Source organism: Haliotis rufescens, unplaced genomic scaffold (assembly GCF_023055435.1).
Source record: "Haliotis rufescens isolate VD_foot unplaced genomic scaffold, xgHalRufe1.0.p SCAF_6, whole genome shotgun sequence".
NCBI lineage: Eukaryota > Metazoa > Mollusca > Gastropoda > Lepetellida > Haliotidae > Haliotis > Haliotis rufescens.
This window is the reverse complement of record NW_025964334.1, coordinates 41,571,441-41,589,454: the sequence shown is the minus strand read 5'-3', so window position 1 is coordinate 41,589,454 and position 18,014 is coordinate 41,571,441. Positions and strand designations below refer to the sequence as shown.

Sequence of the window (18,014 nt, the reverse complement as noted above, 5' to 3'; positions counted from 1 at the left end):
CTCACAGGTCCTGAACATTTACGGCAGGAATTGCAATCTATATTAAGATATGGAACTTTGTGTATGTATTGTGCTAGTTTACGAGCTGTGACAAAGATTTTTCATGCATATATTTTGGCATGAAGGCAACAAAAGCCGAGATGTCATTTCACTTACATTACATGCAATCGCACGAAAAGATGGAAATAATAACTTTGACACCTTTAAGATATATTTTTGTTATTTTAATTTATTACTTTGCATAATATATTTTAAGATTTGCTTGAAACATTTTTATTTTGCTCTTGTTTGACATGTTTGATGTGGACCCGTTGTCGAAGTGTGTGTGTTTTTTCAATAACATTGTGGGAAATAATGAATTATTTTTAATTCTATCGATAAAAAATGATAAATTGAAATGGAATACGTATTTCAGACATTGTGAAATATGATAGATTTAATACATGAATAATATGACAGGTAGGTTCATCAAATTATATACTATTGACTATGACTTGACTATGGCTTGGGGGGGGGCACGGGTGGCCCAGTCGTCTAAGGCGCTGCAATTCTCTGTGCAGAGTTGCGTCCCTTGGGCACGCCAGAAACCTATGGTTGTGGGTTCGAATCCCGGTTCGCCCCAATTATGTTTCTAGGTTTGTCAGCACCATACCCGTGCTCATGGGTTTCACCAAAGTGGTAAACGTGTGAGACCTGCACCACTTCGGGCTTTCCTCCCACATTAAGCTGACACGCCGTGATATAACTGGAATACTGTTAAAAGCTGCGTTACCCAACTCACACACTAACTCACTATGGCTTGGCGGGTCTACCTGGCTGTGGTATCTGGGGACTCGAGGTTTCTTGGCCGGTGTACCGGCCTACGGTGTTGAAGGAGATAATATTTAGATCATAAAGGTCATTCAAGGAAAAATCCATACTCCTACATAAGATAATAGGGCATTGCTATTGGTCATGTTGATAACCATGGTAACTGCACTCATACTTGTACCATCATAAGTGTCAATTTAGGTCAACCAACTTCGTCATATTTGCAAACACCTAGAATGCCATTTACAACCAACAAGGGAAAGGCAAATTTCCTCATTCCACAAATCGATTTAATGTAGTCCAAGGCTGCTCACTCAAGATTCATTGTTTTGTTTTATCTCACTTTTTAATTTGTATTTCTGGAATTCAACTGAAACCCAGTCCTGTGTTACACCCATGACGCACCCATTGGTCACTCATTGCACCCCCGTGTTCAACAGGTTCACAAGTGTAGCCTGTGGATCACCTGTTGTCACATGCGTGTAAAGGGAATGAACTTCTTAGCAGTAGTGTACAACAACATATTAAACATTGTTACCTTTAGTTTCGTGAAATACGCATACCTAAAGATATTATTAGTTTTTACCTGCACATCAGTTTCATTTATATGAACACACTTACAAAAATCTGTGAACAGTGAACAATTGATCAACTATTAGTGCTAACTCAACTGAATCTTGACAAAACATTGATAGTAATAATGTTGCAAGACATTCAACAGTACACTTTGACCAAGGTTTCATCAAACCAAATGTTGTCTTGACAACCAGCAATGTGGTGAACATAAATCTGAAGACACAAGTGACATTTTCAACATCATTGAACACTTAAAAAAGCAAATGGAACTCTATCATTTATTTTTACAACTGAATTACATTCACATTTCATCTCAATCAATATGACACTATATGATTGTTGAAAATACTCAAATGTTTCAATGAGATAACATTTTCTTTTATCACTACAAATAGGCTGCAGAAATGAGTGTACTTCTGACATGATGACTTTGCCAAGATCAATGGTTGATAATAATTAAATTACATCAACCTATTTTAGTTAGTGGATTCACCCTGTTTACGTACATTGTGCAATTTAGTCATGAACACATTACCTCTTGATCCTTCAATCAGTTTTTTACGAGCTGGTCCTGAGTATGGATCAGCTCTGAGGAGTTCCGAAGCTTGGAGGAGAAGAACCGAAGATTGTTCAACACGACTTAAGGCAGGTGGCATGTCTTGTTTCAGTATCTGATCCTCACTGCTGTTGATCGTATCATACCCAACCTGCATAAATACATAGTGCAATAATATTATTGACAACTACAAACATAAATGCTTCCAGAACGATGCTTAACCAATTGGATTCTAACAGATGACTTTTGGACACACATTTTTTTTAAATTCCTGATCCAAAGAGTTCTGTATATTCAAGATAAAAACAATTGTCAAACAAATTAATAGTATTTTTCTTAATATTGCCACCATATTCTGTTCCTCATTCAAGGTCAGTTGAATGTATCAAGTAATGACATTTGTTGGCTAACTGACTGATCTATTAGCTCATGAGGACACATATGGTAACAACAACCCATGAAAAGTATCATGTTATTTGATAAAGCAGTTTCTGATATATAACATATTGCATTACTGCAATATTTTCCAATTCTGTGAAGTTGAGTGCAGATGAGAGTGGTAATTTGGTAACACAAACATCTTACACACTACAACCTTAAAACAGAAAGTCACATGCCTATTGACCTTTTTCACACTTCGCTACTTCCGGTTTGAAAGTGAGGCTTGGAGAGCAGAAGGTGAAGGCTGGATAGTACATGAAACACATGGAGATGTCAACAAGGCACGCAATCCGGACAAACTTTGACAATTTAACCATCCCGGTACATTTATCGTAAGTATTGAACATTATTCTTATTCTTATCATTGACAAACTATTCCACTGTTATCTGGTCTCCTTACCGATATATAAATTTAGCAAGTGAGTCTGGCCGTTCTGTTGTGATTTCAATTTAAAATATCCATGACCACCTGGTAACTCCCAGTACAGTTTATGGTAGCTGAACAGACTTAATACAAATGCTACTGAGATCTTGTAAAGAATAATTCATTGTTTACACACCATTAAGCCAAACTATTTATTGTGAGTTTAAATAACTTTGCGGGTTGTATTTGAAGTCTTTTGACCATATCTAGATATATGTCAGAAACTAAATTGATATGTTGATATAATGTATCAAATTGTAACCTACTGAGAATTTACAATCGTAACAAATCAGAATTTTGCATCAGTTGTGTATTTGATGTAAATTGTAATGGACTCAAATGCATTCCAATAGAATATTTGACCTCTAGATCTACTTGTGCTGATGTGATTTTGAACAGTTGTTATTTTGATTGTCAATGTCAGATTAGATAGCATGAGGTGTAATATTTCAATTGAATTATTACATAAAGGGTGTGTAAATATTTGAAGTAAATTACAGTTTGATCTGCAATTTTGTAAACAATATTTCTACCAAAATGATATTTACTTTACTGTACCAAATTAATCATGTCATGAAATGAACAAAAACCCAACTAATTAATGGCCAGTAAATGTTCAATCTACATGTGATCTTTATATAATTTACAGAAACAGATAACTCTTTAACAGTTTGTATTCAAATATTTCAAATGCATAAATTGATATTGACATTACTATAAACTTAAAGTATAAACAGAATTATTTTTAATTCCCATGCGTATTGCAATCATTACTCATTTATTCCCTGTTTAATTGTGAAACCCATCTGGTCTTATGTCCACAAACATGTTTTGAAACTTTTAAAACAAAATGATTTCTTTTGTGCAAGCAATTGCCATGTATTGTTGATTATTAATCATATCAATTTATATGTAAGAATATAGTTGTGCTTACTGTGTCATTTTGCAATAATTATATCCTTATGATGTTATATTTTACTATTGTTAACAATCTTTAGAACTTTAGTATATTTCAATCAAGTCAAGTGGTGTGATCATTTTGATAATTTTTATAATTCAATCAATCAATCAATCACGAGAAATATAAAAATATATAAATACATAGTAGAAATTTGTTTTCCTTGTCAAATAACGATGATCGCATGAATTTATCTCATCTTGTGATCTGACAAAGTTAATATTTTCAAGTCAAGATATCAACTTTAGTAAACCACAAGAAGAGATAAACATTTCATTTGACCAAAACAAATTCAAGTCTTATATTTTCTTTATGATCTTCATGACCTTACTCAGAAAACCATAGTGTCAATGAGGCAGACTGACTGTTGGGGTGACAAAACGTGATATTTCACCTGATTTTAAGAAAAATCTTATTTATTTCACTCTAGCGAAAGTATGTTTTCAGCATGGTCAGACTAAACAAAGTATTTCATGATTAAATACATACCAGTAATACAAATATCAAAACGTGTTTCATTAAAACAAGAGTTTCTGTGTGGCATTGATATAAAGAGCTGTAGTACACTGTCAATAAATTGATGCATCTGTTGTGTTTACTGTTTACACAGAATATACTGTTTGAGTTTTAGACATATCAGATAAATTGATGCTTTCAAGATTGTTCTAAAGTAGCATGTAATGTTACACACTGTGATTAATTTTCCTTCAATTTCTCTATTTCAGAAGAATGTTGTTTTCTAAATAAGCAATATTTTGAGAGAAGGTGAATATGCATTGTTTATAAAAAATAATGGAAGTAGAAATATTATTACAATATTATTGAATTATTCATTTCAGGGTTTTTTGTTGTTAAATATGAGAAATCCAGCTTGTTCCATCAACATAATTTGTACCGATACATATATTTTATCTTGGCTTGATTACCAATTGAAGTTGATTCCTTTTTATTTTTGTTATTTTATCTGTACTCATATCTGATCAAGACATTTTCAAACTATTCAAGATAAATGTATTAGTACCAGGTAGCTTCCTTTTGATATACAATTACCTATCATCATACAGGATTAGGTGAGGGTGTTCAAGAAGTTGGTGGTTGTATCAATTCTTATATTTCTTCAATTTCATGCATTATTTATATTTATCAATTTTTAGTTTCCGTTTAACTTATTTTAAACAGTTCACACATTATTACTTTTGTCGTGCACGGTACAATCTCAATCGGCAATAATCAGTTAAGTAAGTGATGTTTGAAGAACAAGTAAAGTATCATCTGTCATTGTACACACTGAATAGAGTTATCGCCCCTTCTGAATATTTATTTTGACACTAATTTTATTTACATCGTTATATGTTAAGATGAAAATCATAGCAGAAAAAGTGTCTTTTGTCAACTGGACTCATGGCAAAACGATAGTGTGTTGTGCAGCAAACACCACTATGAAACGTGAAATAAACATGATCGACGATCTCCAGTTCGCCAAGCCACGCATTGACTGAGCAAATTTGCAAAAGTACACTGACGTGTTTCATGTTATGCAGTTCATTTACGATACAAATCTTCTGTTATTGAATGTACTGTCACATTGTACCTATATGCCGACGAGGTTATGAGAAAACAATCTATTTCTGAAATAAGTATATCAAAATGCACCTTTCGATTCACTTCCAGGATCCTGACAGCAAAATGCTCATTCCAGTGTATTACAGGCATATTTTAGTTGGACCTCATGATTAAATGTGAAATATCTTCTGTATAAGATAGAGAGGATACCATTTTTTTTTAAATGTCCATCAGAGAAATGCACAACATGATGTCTGTTCCCTATGAGCTGATGCGACTCACACTGCATGGAGCTATGCTCTCAAAGCCTCGTTTTCTATCCAAGATGGCGAAAATGTGAAAAAGGTCAATAGCTACCTAAACAACTCATATCCCTGCCAATATGACATGTCCGGTTGTGTGCAATGCATTAGCTCCTGTGAACTATGTTCACTGGGCCTTTTTGTAAATGGCCTAATTGCAGCACCAAAAAAAGTTATTACTGGTGTTGTTTTGCCATCTACAGTATATGATAGAATATGTAACTGTATTTGGAATGAGTAAGGTTGAGACATATGGACAAAAAAGTTCTTTATTTCAATTATTAGCGATGGTTTCGATGCAGGTTCTAACACTGTTATCAAGCAAGTGAAGTACAGAGTACAAGACAAGAATATATACAGGATAGAAGGCAGTGTTTATACAGTTGAGTAGGTTTAACATTTTGGCCTGGGTTACTACTGGGTAACACGCATGTGACACGGGTGCTCAACGGGTTGCACACGGGGTGAGCACCCGTTGGTCACGGGTGTGCAACGGGTGTGCATCGCGTGTGCAACCCGTTGCACACGCGTGTAACACGGGACCGGGTTCCAGTTGAATTAGACAAATTTATCAAATGAATAGTGAGATAAAACAAAACAGTGAGATGTGAAATTTGAGTTAATGAGCGGCCATTGAGCTGTGTTCACCAGACCGTAAATACAAGGTCGGCCCGTCTTAATTAGTGTTCGGTTGCTAGACTTTTATGGCATGAACCATTCCACTAGGGTCCAGTCTAGCCATTGTGGCTAGCCGACAGTAAAACAGTAGTGAATTTAGATGCGAGTTTATTGCTAGGGGAACCCCCGTGTTGACAAGATTGTCGCGGGTTGGTAAATGTTCGCCATTAATATAATGATTGTTTGTGGATTGCGAACATATTCATTTGCCCACACGAGTCATTCCATTTGATTGCAAATATAACGTTTTTCGTTCGCCAAATTTATGCTTTAAACAGTACAATTATGATATAGCCGTCACAACTACTAATGTCTCATTATTTCACGTAGGAATATGTCCCATTTCCCCACACCCCACTTTCTGTTTTGTATTTTGAAAGAATAAATAAAAGAAGGTTTTGTGTGGGACACTTTTATACTAATTATAAGAGGATGTTGTAAATGAATATGAACAGCCATGCTGTCTGACTGTTGATAGAATTTGAGATCTTCACAATCACCAGGTGTGACCATGTAGACAGAATCTCGTTTATTATTTTAGGTTGTGAGTACCTATACCACGTAGATAGGATATCTTTAGGATTTTAATCCTTCTTTGAGAGGCATTTAGAAGTTGGAGTACTACGTTAGGATAAGATTTATGGGTGACTTTAATTCTTTCTTTCTCTGTGGGTAATCCTTTCACGTTGATTGGAGGAAGTCACTCAACCAGGTCATGACAGGTCGTGAGTTTACTCACTAACTACTGTGAGCGTTTTTGGCATGACATCTTTTCTTGTATCATGGGATAACATTTATACTAAGTTATCTTATAATAATTAGATCTACATCAAGTGCTTTTATGAGTTATCATGATGTAATATTTATACATCATTTCATATAATTGTAGTTTTAGCAAGTAATAATTATCATTAGGTAAAATGCATATATAAAAAAATACTAAGTTATCTTATAATAATTAGATCTACATCAAGTGCTTTTATGAGTTATCATGATGTAATATTTATACATCATTTCATATAATTGTAGTTTTAGCAAGTAATAATTATCATTAGGTAAAATGCATATATAAAATATCAGTAGTTTCAGTTAAAGCTTTTTAGATGGTTGCTAGCCTAAGGTAATGGGAGCGCGTCTTCTAGACATACTATTCAATAAGACAAGAGTTACGTCTACATAGTTTAATTGATTTAAAGCTTTTAGATAAATGCTAGCCTAAGGTATCAAGATCCCATCTCCCAGACAAAGGATATTTATTTAAGTATATCTGTCATCACCCACCGGGGTATATTAGAATAACATTATTTCAATTAAGACTCATTAAGGATTAGCCCCCATACAAGCTCGTCTATAGTGCATTAAGGATTAGCCCCCATACAAGCTCGTCTATAGGGCATTAAGGATTAGCCCCCACACAAGCTCATCTATAGTGACACCCTAATCTCTTTCAAAGCATCCAGTAAATATGTCAACAAGATTAGTGCCAGTCCAACAGGATAAACAGGATTTAGTATTCCCCTCTGTCTAGCCATCCATTTAGCTTAGGACACAACCAATCGTGTATCAACCAATCACATTCCTTTCTATTGTTTAAATTTTTGTTAAATACATACTGTAGGCAGGTTTTAGGGAGAGAAGGGGTTTGACTCTCTTACCAAGCAGACCTCTCTCCCACAGCCCAGAGTGTTGTACCGACTCTCTGTGGCACCCTCAGTTATTATCTAAGTATATTGTAAATTGTTAATTGTTCTTGTAAATAAAATTGTGATTAGTCTCCTGTGACTCTGGCTCTTTGCTGACTAATTCCCCAAGAAAACCAGCACGTCATTTGGAAGGTATTGTTCACCCAGAACAGTTCCATGATAATTTGGCGGAGAATCATCGTTTTCGGAACCACAGAGTCCAGGAACTAACTACGACCAGCTACAAGAAACCCATTGGAGGACATGCCCAACCGTGATCATCTGATGGAATAACAAGCAAGCTGCATCTACCTCTGACCTCAACACTGGATTAAAGACAACCAACTCCTCCAAAGACACCAACAAAGGAAGAAAAAGTCTTCAAATATTGTAAGTAATACATTGTTGAATACTTGTCATCCTTTAATTTAGTACGGTACATACTAATAGGTGTCATGGCAAATATGGAGTCTGGAATGGAAAGTAACTTTGAAAGTGAAATTCCAACAGTGTCTTTAGTTACGCCCCTTGCCAACAGTGTAATTCAGGCAAAATTTGGCACAAAAACAACAAATTGTTTAGTAGATACAGGGGCATCCATTTCTTGTATTTCGTCTGCTTTTCTTAGCACAGCTTTTGAAAACCTTACTCTTGGAAACTCACCCTTTCCACAGGTTAAAGGTGTTGGCGGCGAATTGCATAAAGTGTTAGGTTCAGTTGTGTTAGATTTTGTCATTGAGGATCAGGAATTTTCTCAAAGATTCCACATTCTGCCTACACTTCCAGAGGCAGTGATACTAGGTGAAAACTTCCTTGATGACAATGATGCAGTCTTAGATTATAGCTGTCATTCCTTGATACTTAACAACAGCACCTCAGACAGGCAATATATCAATTTCATAGCCAATTCAGTACAAGAGATTAGTGGATTAGCAAAAACAATAGATCAGATTTACATCCCCCCTCAGAGTGAAATTCATTTCAAGGTTAGACTATCAGAGACCAAAGAGGACTCCCTCATCCTCATTGAACCCATTGCTTCCCTCACTGCTCATTCTGAAGTAGCAGGTGGTAGAACTCTTTCCAAAGTGAAAAGCAAAACTGCTACATTTAGGCTTATGAATCCCTCCCAAGAAGAAAAGGTTCTTGACAAGGGTACAGTTGTAGGCAAATTTAGTTACATTGAACAGGGCTCTGTTTATGAAATCGACTCTGACCAACCATTCATCAGTACCGTTCACACCACTGAGAAGAGAGCCAATGACACCAGGGATTATGTTAAAATTGCACAAGAATTAGGATTTGATTTGACCAATACACAACTGACTCCAGACCAACGACACAGACTACTTAGATTTTTGGGACAAAATAGAAACATGTTTTCAACGAGTCTTGCAGATTTAGGTAAGACTGACATGCACCAACATATCATTGACACTGGCAACCACCAACCCGTTAAGAGTAGACCATATCGTCAATCTCCTCATCTCCAAAAAGTCACTGAAGAACTTATAGATGATTTTCTAAAGTATGATTTGATCGAGGAATCTACTTCTATGTATTCAGCTCCAATTATCCTAGTCAAAAAACGTGATGGCTCATATAGATTTGTTTGTGACTACAGAAAGTTGAATTCTGTCACTTTACCAATGTCTTGGCCTCTTCCTGTTTTTGATGATGTTATTGATAACATCGCCAATGCACATGCTAAGATCTTCTCAACTTTAGACCTTGCTAATGGCTTCTTCCAAGTGCCATTACATGAAGATTCAAAGCATAAAACTGCTTTCGTCACCCATCAAGGCCTTTATCAATTCAAACGATTGCCCCAAGGTTTGACTAATTCTCCACTTTGTTTTCAACAGCTCATGAGCAAAGTGCTACGAAAATTGCTTTTTAAGGTTGCGCTGATATACATTGATGATTTGATAATTTACAGCAAAAACTTTGAAGAGCATCTCCAACATTTGGAGCAAGTATTTTACTATCTGAAACAGGCAAAATTAACACTAAAGCCATCCAAATGCAATTTTGCAACGGACAAAGTTTCTTTTCTGGGTCATGTTTTATCATGTGGAGGTGTTCAAGTTGATGACAAAAAGATTGAAGCAATTAGAACCTTTCCAGTGCCCAAGTCACAAAAGCAGATTCGCTCCTTCTTAGGTCTCACGAACTTCTACAGGAAGTATGTGAAAAATTACGCTCACATAGCGCTTCCACTGAATGCCTTGCTAAAGAAGCATTCGGAGGCAGAACTAGGAAAGAAACCAAAGTTCCAATGGTCACTTGAGTGTGATCAGGCATTCAACACACTCAAACATGCTATGAGTAATACACCTGTTCTGGCGTATCCAAATTTTGACAAAGAATTTCTTCTTGCAACTGATGCCAGTGATATGAGCATAGGTTTTGTTTTGAGTCAAAAAGACGAGAAAAATAATGAACATCCAATAGCTTTTGGTGGTAGAGCTCTTCATGGCAGCGAAAAGAACTGGAGCATTACAGAAAAGGAAGGCTTAGCTCTAGTTGAAGCCATTAGATCCTTTCGTCCATACCTTGCAAATTCCAAATTCACAGTCTACACTGATCATATAGCATTGAAGTGGCTGAAATCCATCAAGGATGCCACAGGTAGGTTAGGACGATGGTCTTTGGAACTTTCTACCTACACTTTTGACATTGTTCACCGCAGCGGCAAAGCCAATGGGAATGCTGATGCTCTGTCACGTAGGGAATATGAGGAAAATATTAACTGTAATGATCAGACAGAAGAAGATGCTGAGAAAACAGTCTTCTCAGTAACTTCAACTCAGCAAAGCAAATCAACTAGCAATACAATCTTGCCAAACACCCATTCATCCACACAGGTCACACAGACAACTCAGACTGAGGATATTTGCACACCTATTGTCAATCACTTAGAATCAGACACACAGACAACACATTGGTCAGCCACCTTTGAATATGAAGAGGATTATCAGTCAGTACCAGTTAATGTTGTCGCAGCATTACATGCTTCAAATGCTGATGTTACCCAAGACACATTGGTTGAAGTAAGTATAAAAGAACATCCAAATTTACGTCACCTACAAAGGATTTGTCCAGATTCCATCCAAATCTTTGACTACAAAGAGGATGAAGTCCTTCCACAAAATGTAAAGGATCGTCAAAAGATTCTTATTGAAGCCAATACTTTTGAAATTGATGAAGGCATCCTATACCGATTTGTTCCACAAAGACAGAAAGGCCACGCAGACAAGTTCATTAAACAGCTGGCAGTCCCAAGAACCCTCAGAAATCAAGTCCTGCAATCCTATCATGACTCAGAGTTTGGCGGTTGCCACCATGGGAAAGAAAGGATGCACAACACCATGAGACCTAAGTACTACTGGCCCAAAATGTACAGCGATATTGCTACTTATGTCCAGACATGTGAGGTATGTCAACAGACCAAGAGGCACTACCATGGCAAGAAGGCACCACTTCGTCCACTACCTGTAGAAGAGGTCTTCACCCGATGGCACATTGACATTCTCGGTCCCCTGCCAACAACACCAGATAAGTACAAGTACATTTTGGTCATCACAGATGCATCATCTAGATGGTGTGAAGCCTTTCCACTTCGGACCCAAGAAGCCAAAGAGGTAGCAGATGTTTTCGTCAGAGAAATAATTTGTCGTTATGGCGCTCCAAGGACCTTAATTTCAGACAGAGGTCAGAATTTCATGTCCAAACTTATCAAAGCAATTTGTGAACTTTTGGCAATTAAATTTACCCATACCAGCCCATACCATCCTCAAACAAACAGCTGTGTAGAAAGGCTCAACTCTTACATCAATTAATCACTAAGAGCCTATTGTAACAAGTCTCAAAATGATTGGCCCCGTTTTATTCCTGGCATCATGATGGCCTATCGGATGGCTCCAAATTCATCAACTCAAAAATCCCCATATGTTATGCTTTTCGGCCGGGAAATGAGAGCTCCACAAGATGTAGCATTAATTCCAAAAGAAAATTTAGGCCACAATAACAAAAGTTATCTTTCCAATTTGCTTGAGGAGCTTGAAATCACTAGAACAATCGCAGCTGAAAACACTGCTCGGGCTAAGGAGGTGTATTCAGAACAATATAATAGAAAGGCTAAAGAACCAGAATTCGCCCCAGGTCAAAGAGTTTGGCTTTACTGTCAAAAAGTTGAAAAAGGCCTTTCCAACAAATTAACCAAAAAGTGGTATGGTAGCTATTATATCATCCATACAGGTCCAAATTATACCTACAAACTGCGCCGATGTTCTGACGACAAAATACACAAACCACTGGTCCATGCCAACCGTCTGAAGCCATATTTTGATCCTGCTGATCGTCCACAGTATCCTCCAGAACCATACCTCAATAACCCCAGTGACATAGATTCAGGAGTCATGGATGACAACGAGGAACCAGTCAATGATACTCATCTTGACAGCAACAATTCCCCACCAACAAGTTCAACTTACCAGGCTACTGATCAATCACCTCCACAACAGAAAGGTAAGAAGGTCAATTCCAAAACAAAGGCAGGTACTTCCAGCAACAAGAGTCCAAAGCAAAAGACCCCAACAAAGAAGAAAATCCCTGCTTCAAGTACAACAGAAAAACCTACCAGTCCCACGGCAACAATGAAGGAAAATCATGCCACACCAGGTCCTAGTGCTCCAACCAAGGTAAATGAAAAGGTAAACAAAGGGGAAAGAGGAGTGAATAGTAAGCATCACCAGCCCAAATCCAGAAAACAACCTGACGACAGCCAGGTACAACCTCCAAGTCCAACATCAGGTAATCAAACCAAGGATATCCCTCAGGTCTTCAATCCAGAGGGCATCCACTCAATTGTTAGTTCCAAGAGAGCAAATGGCAAAATCTACTACAGAGTAAAATGGAAGGACCCAGAAAGAGGAAACACATGGGAGTATGGCAGCAGCATTCCAGACTCCATTCGGAGAGAATTTCACCTCAAAAGAAGTATGTCAGGAAAACGACGAAAACGTCCACTGAAGAATCATAAGTTTTTCGACCAAAAGGAATCAGCACAAGACAATAAATCAATCAATGTTCTGTCAGGGAATACAATGTCCGGAAATGTCAAGCAAGACAACACCAAACCATGCATAGAATTAGATGTCAAACCATATCCGTTTTTTCCAAAACACCTACGAAAAGTAGATCATAAAATGGAAAGAGTTATGGGCATTGAAATTATTCAAGGAGACTGCTATGTCAAGGTCTCATATAAAGAATATCCTGGTCAATTCACATGCTATTTCGAAAGTGTTCCTCCCCACCTCATACAGCGCTACCTTGATGATAGCTGGAACGATCTCCATGAGTGGCTGGGTCTAGAAGATAATCCTCGATATGATCCAGAGGAACCACCAATTTATAAATCCAAAAGGGTTATTTTTCAAGATATAGACCATGAAAACATCAACACCTTTTCCTACCGTATTTCACTCACAGACAGTATTCATCCATACCAGGATCAACGCACCATACATACCGAACAATGCCAATTGCACATATTCTTGATAAAAATACAAAATCTCCTGAATAAACGGTGCAAATCACGAAACAGCTATTAGCTGTATCTTGTTATGTTTTCTTGTGTCCAGTCTTTTCACTATGGGTCGCCAGTTGAGAACAAATGGCATCAGCCTGATTATCTGAGTTATTTGTATCACAACAAATTTTGAGCATTGACCTGATCAACCAATCTCAAAAGCGAAGTGAAATGACACGAACCCAAACCGTACCGAAGCGAACCAAACCATACTGGGAATCGAACCCAAACCGTACCGAAGCGAACCAAACCATACTGGGAATCGAAACCCAAACCGTACCGAAGCGAACCAAACCATACTGGGAAGCGAACCCAAACCGTACTGAAGCGAACCAAACCATACTGGGAATCGAACCCAAACCGTACCGAAGCGAACCAAACCATACTGGGAAGCGAACCCAAACCGTAAGCGAACCAAACCATACTGGGAATCGAACCCAAAACCGTACCGAAGCGAACCAAACCATACTGGGAATTGAACCCAAACCGTACCGAAGCAAACCAAACCATACTGGGAATCGAACCCAAACCGTACCGAAGCGAACCAAACCATACTGGGAATCGAACCCAAACCGTACCGAAGCAAAATAAACCAAACCCTATCACATTGAACCGAAGGAAAATCAAAGCGAAACAAACCAAATTCAAATAAAGTAAACTTAACAACCGAAATGAACCAAAACAAAGAAAAGGCAAACCAAATAGTTACAAAAACTAACAATGATATACACCTTTTGTATACCGTATTAATGTAACAAATCAATGCACTTGTTATATGCACATGCACATATAATGTGTCTAATGATTGTATCCAAAAGTAGAAGGATATTACTATTTTTTTTTCATGATAAACTTTTGTAATTTGCCGCCAATACATTCTTCCTGGTCATGACACCGTTTAGTAATAATTATGTACTGATCTTTTACATCATAATTATCATATTTGTTTTATTTTCTAGTTATTACAGACAAACTAAGGAAGTATTTATATATGACATATTATTTGAACATGCTAACTCTCTTTTCTTTGTTTCCATGTAAAACCTCCATGGACACAGCCTACTACCTTACAACCCCAATCCAGGATGTGGAACTCAAGGCCTCCTACATCACCCATAAAGCCACCAGTACAGAGTGCCAAGACAAGCCAGCTCCACATCCAGAACCCCTGATGACAGCATTTTTATATTATGTTTCATTATATCAAAGAGACTCTATAATAATTATTATTCACTACTACCAGTTTAACTTTATACATTGTCCATCTAAGCCTTAATTATTTTTATTTTTACACGTTTGGGGTCCAAACTTTTTCAGACGGAGGGGAAGTTATCATGGGATAACATTTATACTAAGTTATCTTATAATAATTAGATCTACATCAAGTGCTTTTATGAGTTATCATGATGTAATATTTATACATCATTTCATATAATTGTAGTTTTAGCAAGTAATAATTATCATTAGGTAAAATGCATATATAAAAAAATACTAAGTTATCTTATAATAATTAGATCTACATCAAGTGCTTTTATGAGTTATCATGATGTAATATTTATACATCATTTCATATAATTGTAGTTTTAGCAAGTAATAATTATCATTAGGTAAAATGCATATATAAAATATCAGTAGTTTCAGTTAAAGCTTTTTAGATGGTTGCTAGCCTAAGGTAATGGGAGCGCGTCTTCTAGACATACTATTCAATAAGACAAGAGTTACGTCTACATAGTTTAATTGATTTAAAGCTTTTAGATAAATGCTAGCCTAAGGTATCAAGATCCCATCTCCCAGACAAAGGATATTTATTTAAGTATATCTGTCATCACCCACCGGGGTATATTAGAATAACATTATTTCAATTAAGACTCATTAAGGATTAGCCCCCATACAAGCTCGTCTATAGTGCATTAAGGATTAGCCCCCATACAAGCTCGTCTATAGGGCATTAAGGATTAGCCCCCACACAAGCTCATCTATAGTGACACCCTAATCTCTTTCAAAGCATCCAGTAAATATGTCAACAAGATTAGTGCCAGTCCAACAGGATAAACAGGATTTAGTATTCCCCTCTGTCTAGCCATCCATTTAGCTTAGGACACAACCAATCGTGTATCAACCAATCACATTCCTTTCTATTGTTTAAATTTTTGTTAAATACATACTGTAGGCAGGTTTTAGGGAGAGAAGGGGTTTGACTCTCTTACCAAGCAGACCTCTCTCCCACAGCCCAGAGTGTTGTACCGACTCTCTGTGGCACCCTCAGTTATTATCTAAGTATATTGTAAATTGTTAATTGTTCTTGTAAATAAAATTGTGATTAGTCTCCTGTGACTCTGGCTCTTTGCTGACTAATTCCCCAAGAAAACCAGCACGTCATTTGGAAGGTATTGTTCACCCAGAACAGTTCCATGATACTTGTATAAACATAGAAACGATGCTCACTCACCCACTGTTAATCTTCTGCAGTTTGCTGGCAAAGTGGGGATAAACCTCAGTGTCAAAGACAATCAAACTTAGTTCGAATCCTTGTTTATATGTGACATCTCCCAAATGGGGACATTTTCATAAACTTGGCAAGTGATGATGAATTTTAATATTAATATTATTATAGTTTATGAAATTGTTAATAAAACTTTAATAAAATTGTGCTTCACTCTCACGAAAAATATATTTTCTGTGAGTAAATTTATATGTCACGTTACATCGGCATTTTTCAGTGATATTAGGACTACATGAAACATGGCTGGTTTTACATTTCTGATACAGGTGCTTGACTGACTGAGTAGTTCATGATCAATAAGATATGTTTAAATCAGTCAAGTTTGCAACAATAGATGAATAAGTTGATACATTTGGACCGCAGTTACCGATTAACAACTTAAGACATAGAGACAGGGAGGAGATATATAACCAAACCTATGATGCTGTTGAGACAGTTGACAGTGAGAACGTTGGATTAAATGACAGTAACTAATTTGAACATTCCCCAGTTATATCATAAAATACATCATAACTCATAACAGTCCGAGAGACAGCTTCCAGACATATACTAGTATTGAAGGGACAATCGCTTTTGACAGTTTAAAAATAAACTCACCTTAAGGTGCTTGGCAAATCAAAACTGACCTCCCTGAATATGTTTTTTAGGTTTGACAGCAACTATGCTTTGTGCATTTCAGAGATAGACATGATTTGTTAGCTAGATAAGCGAAAATGTCCACAGTTTGTTTAATAGTACAAAAAGTGTGTTATAGATCTATCAACGTTTTCTTTTATTGAACATAATATTTGCACTATATTGCTGAATCTAGCCTCCCCATGTACGTAACTTACATATATTTATGTATGACCAGAACAGCAAATAAAGTTCTGGAAGATAGGTACCTCGGAAATTTAACATGCGCTTTTTCGACTTAAGCCTATCTCGCACACGGGGAAGCACTTATACTATTAGGGTAAAAAAGCGTAAAGATTAAATAAAGAAGTGCACCCCCCCTGATAAACCACACTGATGCAATTAAGCAAATGAATATTTGCTGTGGGCAAATATCTATTTTCTATATATACTTGTGGATATGAAGCATTCTAGTTAATTGTGGATACACTGGGCAGACAGAATTGTGTTTATTTCCAGGCCATCCTGATCGTCGTTTACTACTATAAGGTGTATGTTTTGAGGCAAGATCAAAGGCGCCGTACATCATTTATTAGATAACAGACGGGGTCGTCCGTTTCGCTTTGAACAACCACCCCACCCTGTCTGTAGGAGTTATATAATCGGTGCGCAAATAACTGTGTCAAGTCCACTACCGGGCTGATGCGGTGTCAGTGTCAGCGATGAACATGAATGCTCAAATTAAAGACCTGTAGCACTCACAAGTAGCTTAGCCAAAATATTTGAAAAGTGTATATTCAATTCTCTGATAACAGCAAATATAACCTTAGAAATAGATTCAACATACAAACAATCAAATGTAGAACACAGACCTATGCTTAATCATTTCTTCTGGATATGATCAACCTGTGGAACCCTCTATCAGATGAAGTAACTAATGCTCGCTCATTAAAAGAAATCAAATCCTTAATTAATCGTTCTGATGCAATTATTAATAATTTTGACTTCAAATATTTTCATAGATCATGCCAAATTGTCCACTGTCGCCTTTGGCACGGCTGCAGTGACTTAAACGCTGACAAGTTTAGACGACATGTATCAGACATACCAGACTGCACTTGTGGATATCACCTTGAAGATGCAATTCACTTTTTCTATTACTGTCAAAAAATACGATAATATCAGAAACACTGTGTATTTCTACACACATGGGTATGGTCTAAAAATGATATTACATGGCAGTAGTTAAGCAGTTCTACAAACATGACTCTTCTTAAATCAGTTCACGACATCATTGTCAAAAGCAAAAG

At 36.8% G+C, this 18,014-nt stretch overlaps 1 protein-coding gene across 8 annotated transcripts in view; it reads right to left on the bottom strand.

Annotated features, from left to right (window-relative positions):
• The window catches only part of LOC124110749 (vinculin-like), a 270,082-nt gene that overhangs the window by 234,348 nt on the left and 17,720 nt on the right, over positions 1-18,014 (bottom strand). For all 8 annotated transcript variants that reach the window (XM_046470118.2, XM_046470120.2, XM_046470119.2 and 5 more), the window contains exon 3: positions 1,922-2,093. In XM_046470118.2, the coding sequence (XP_046326074.1) occupies positions 1,922-2,093 (172 nt within the window). The remainder of the gene's footprint in view (positions 1-1,921; positions 2,094-18,014) is intronic.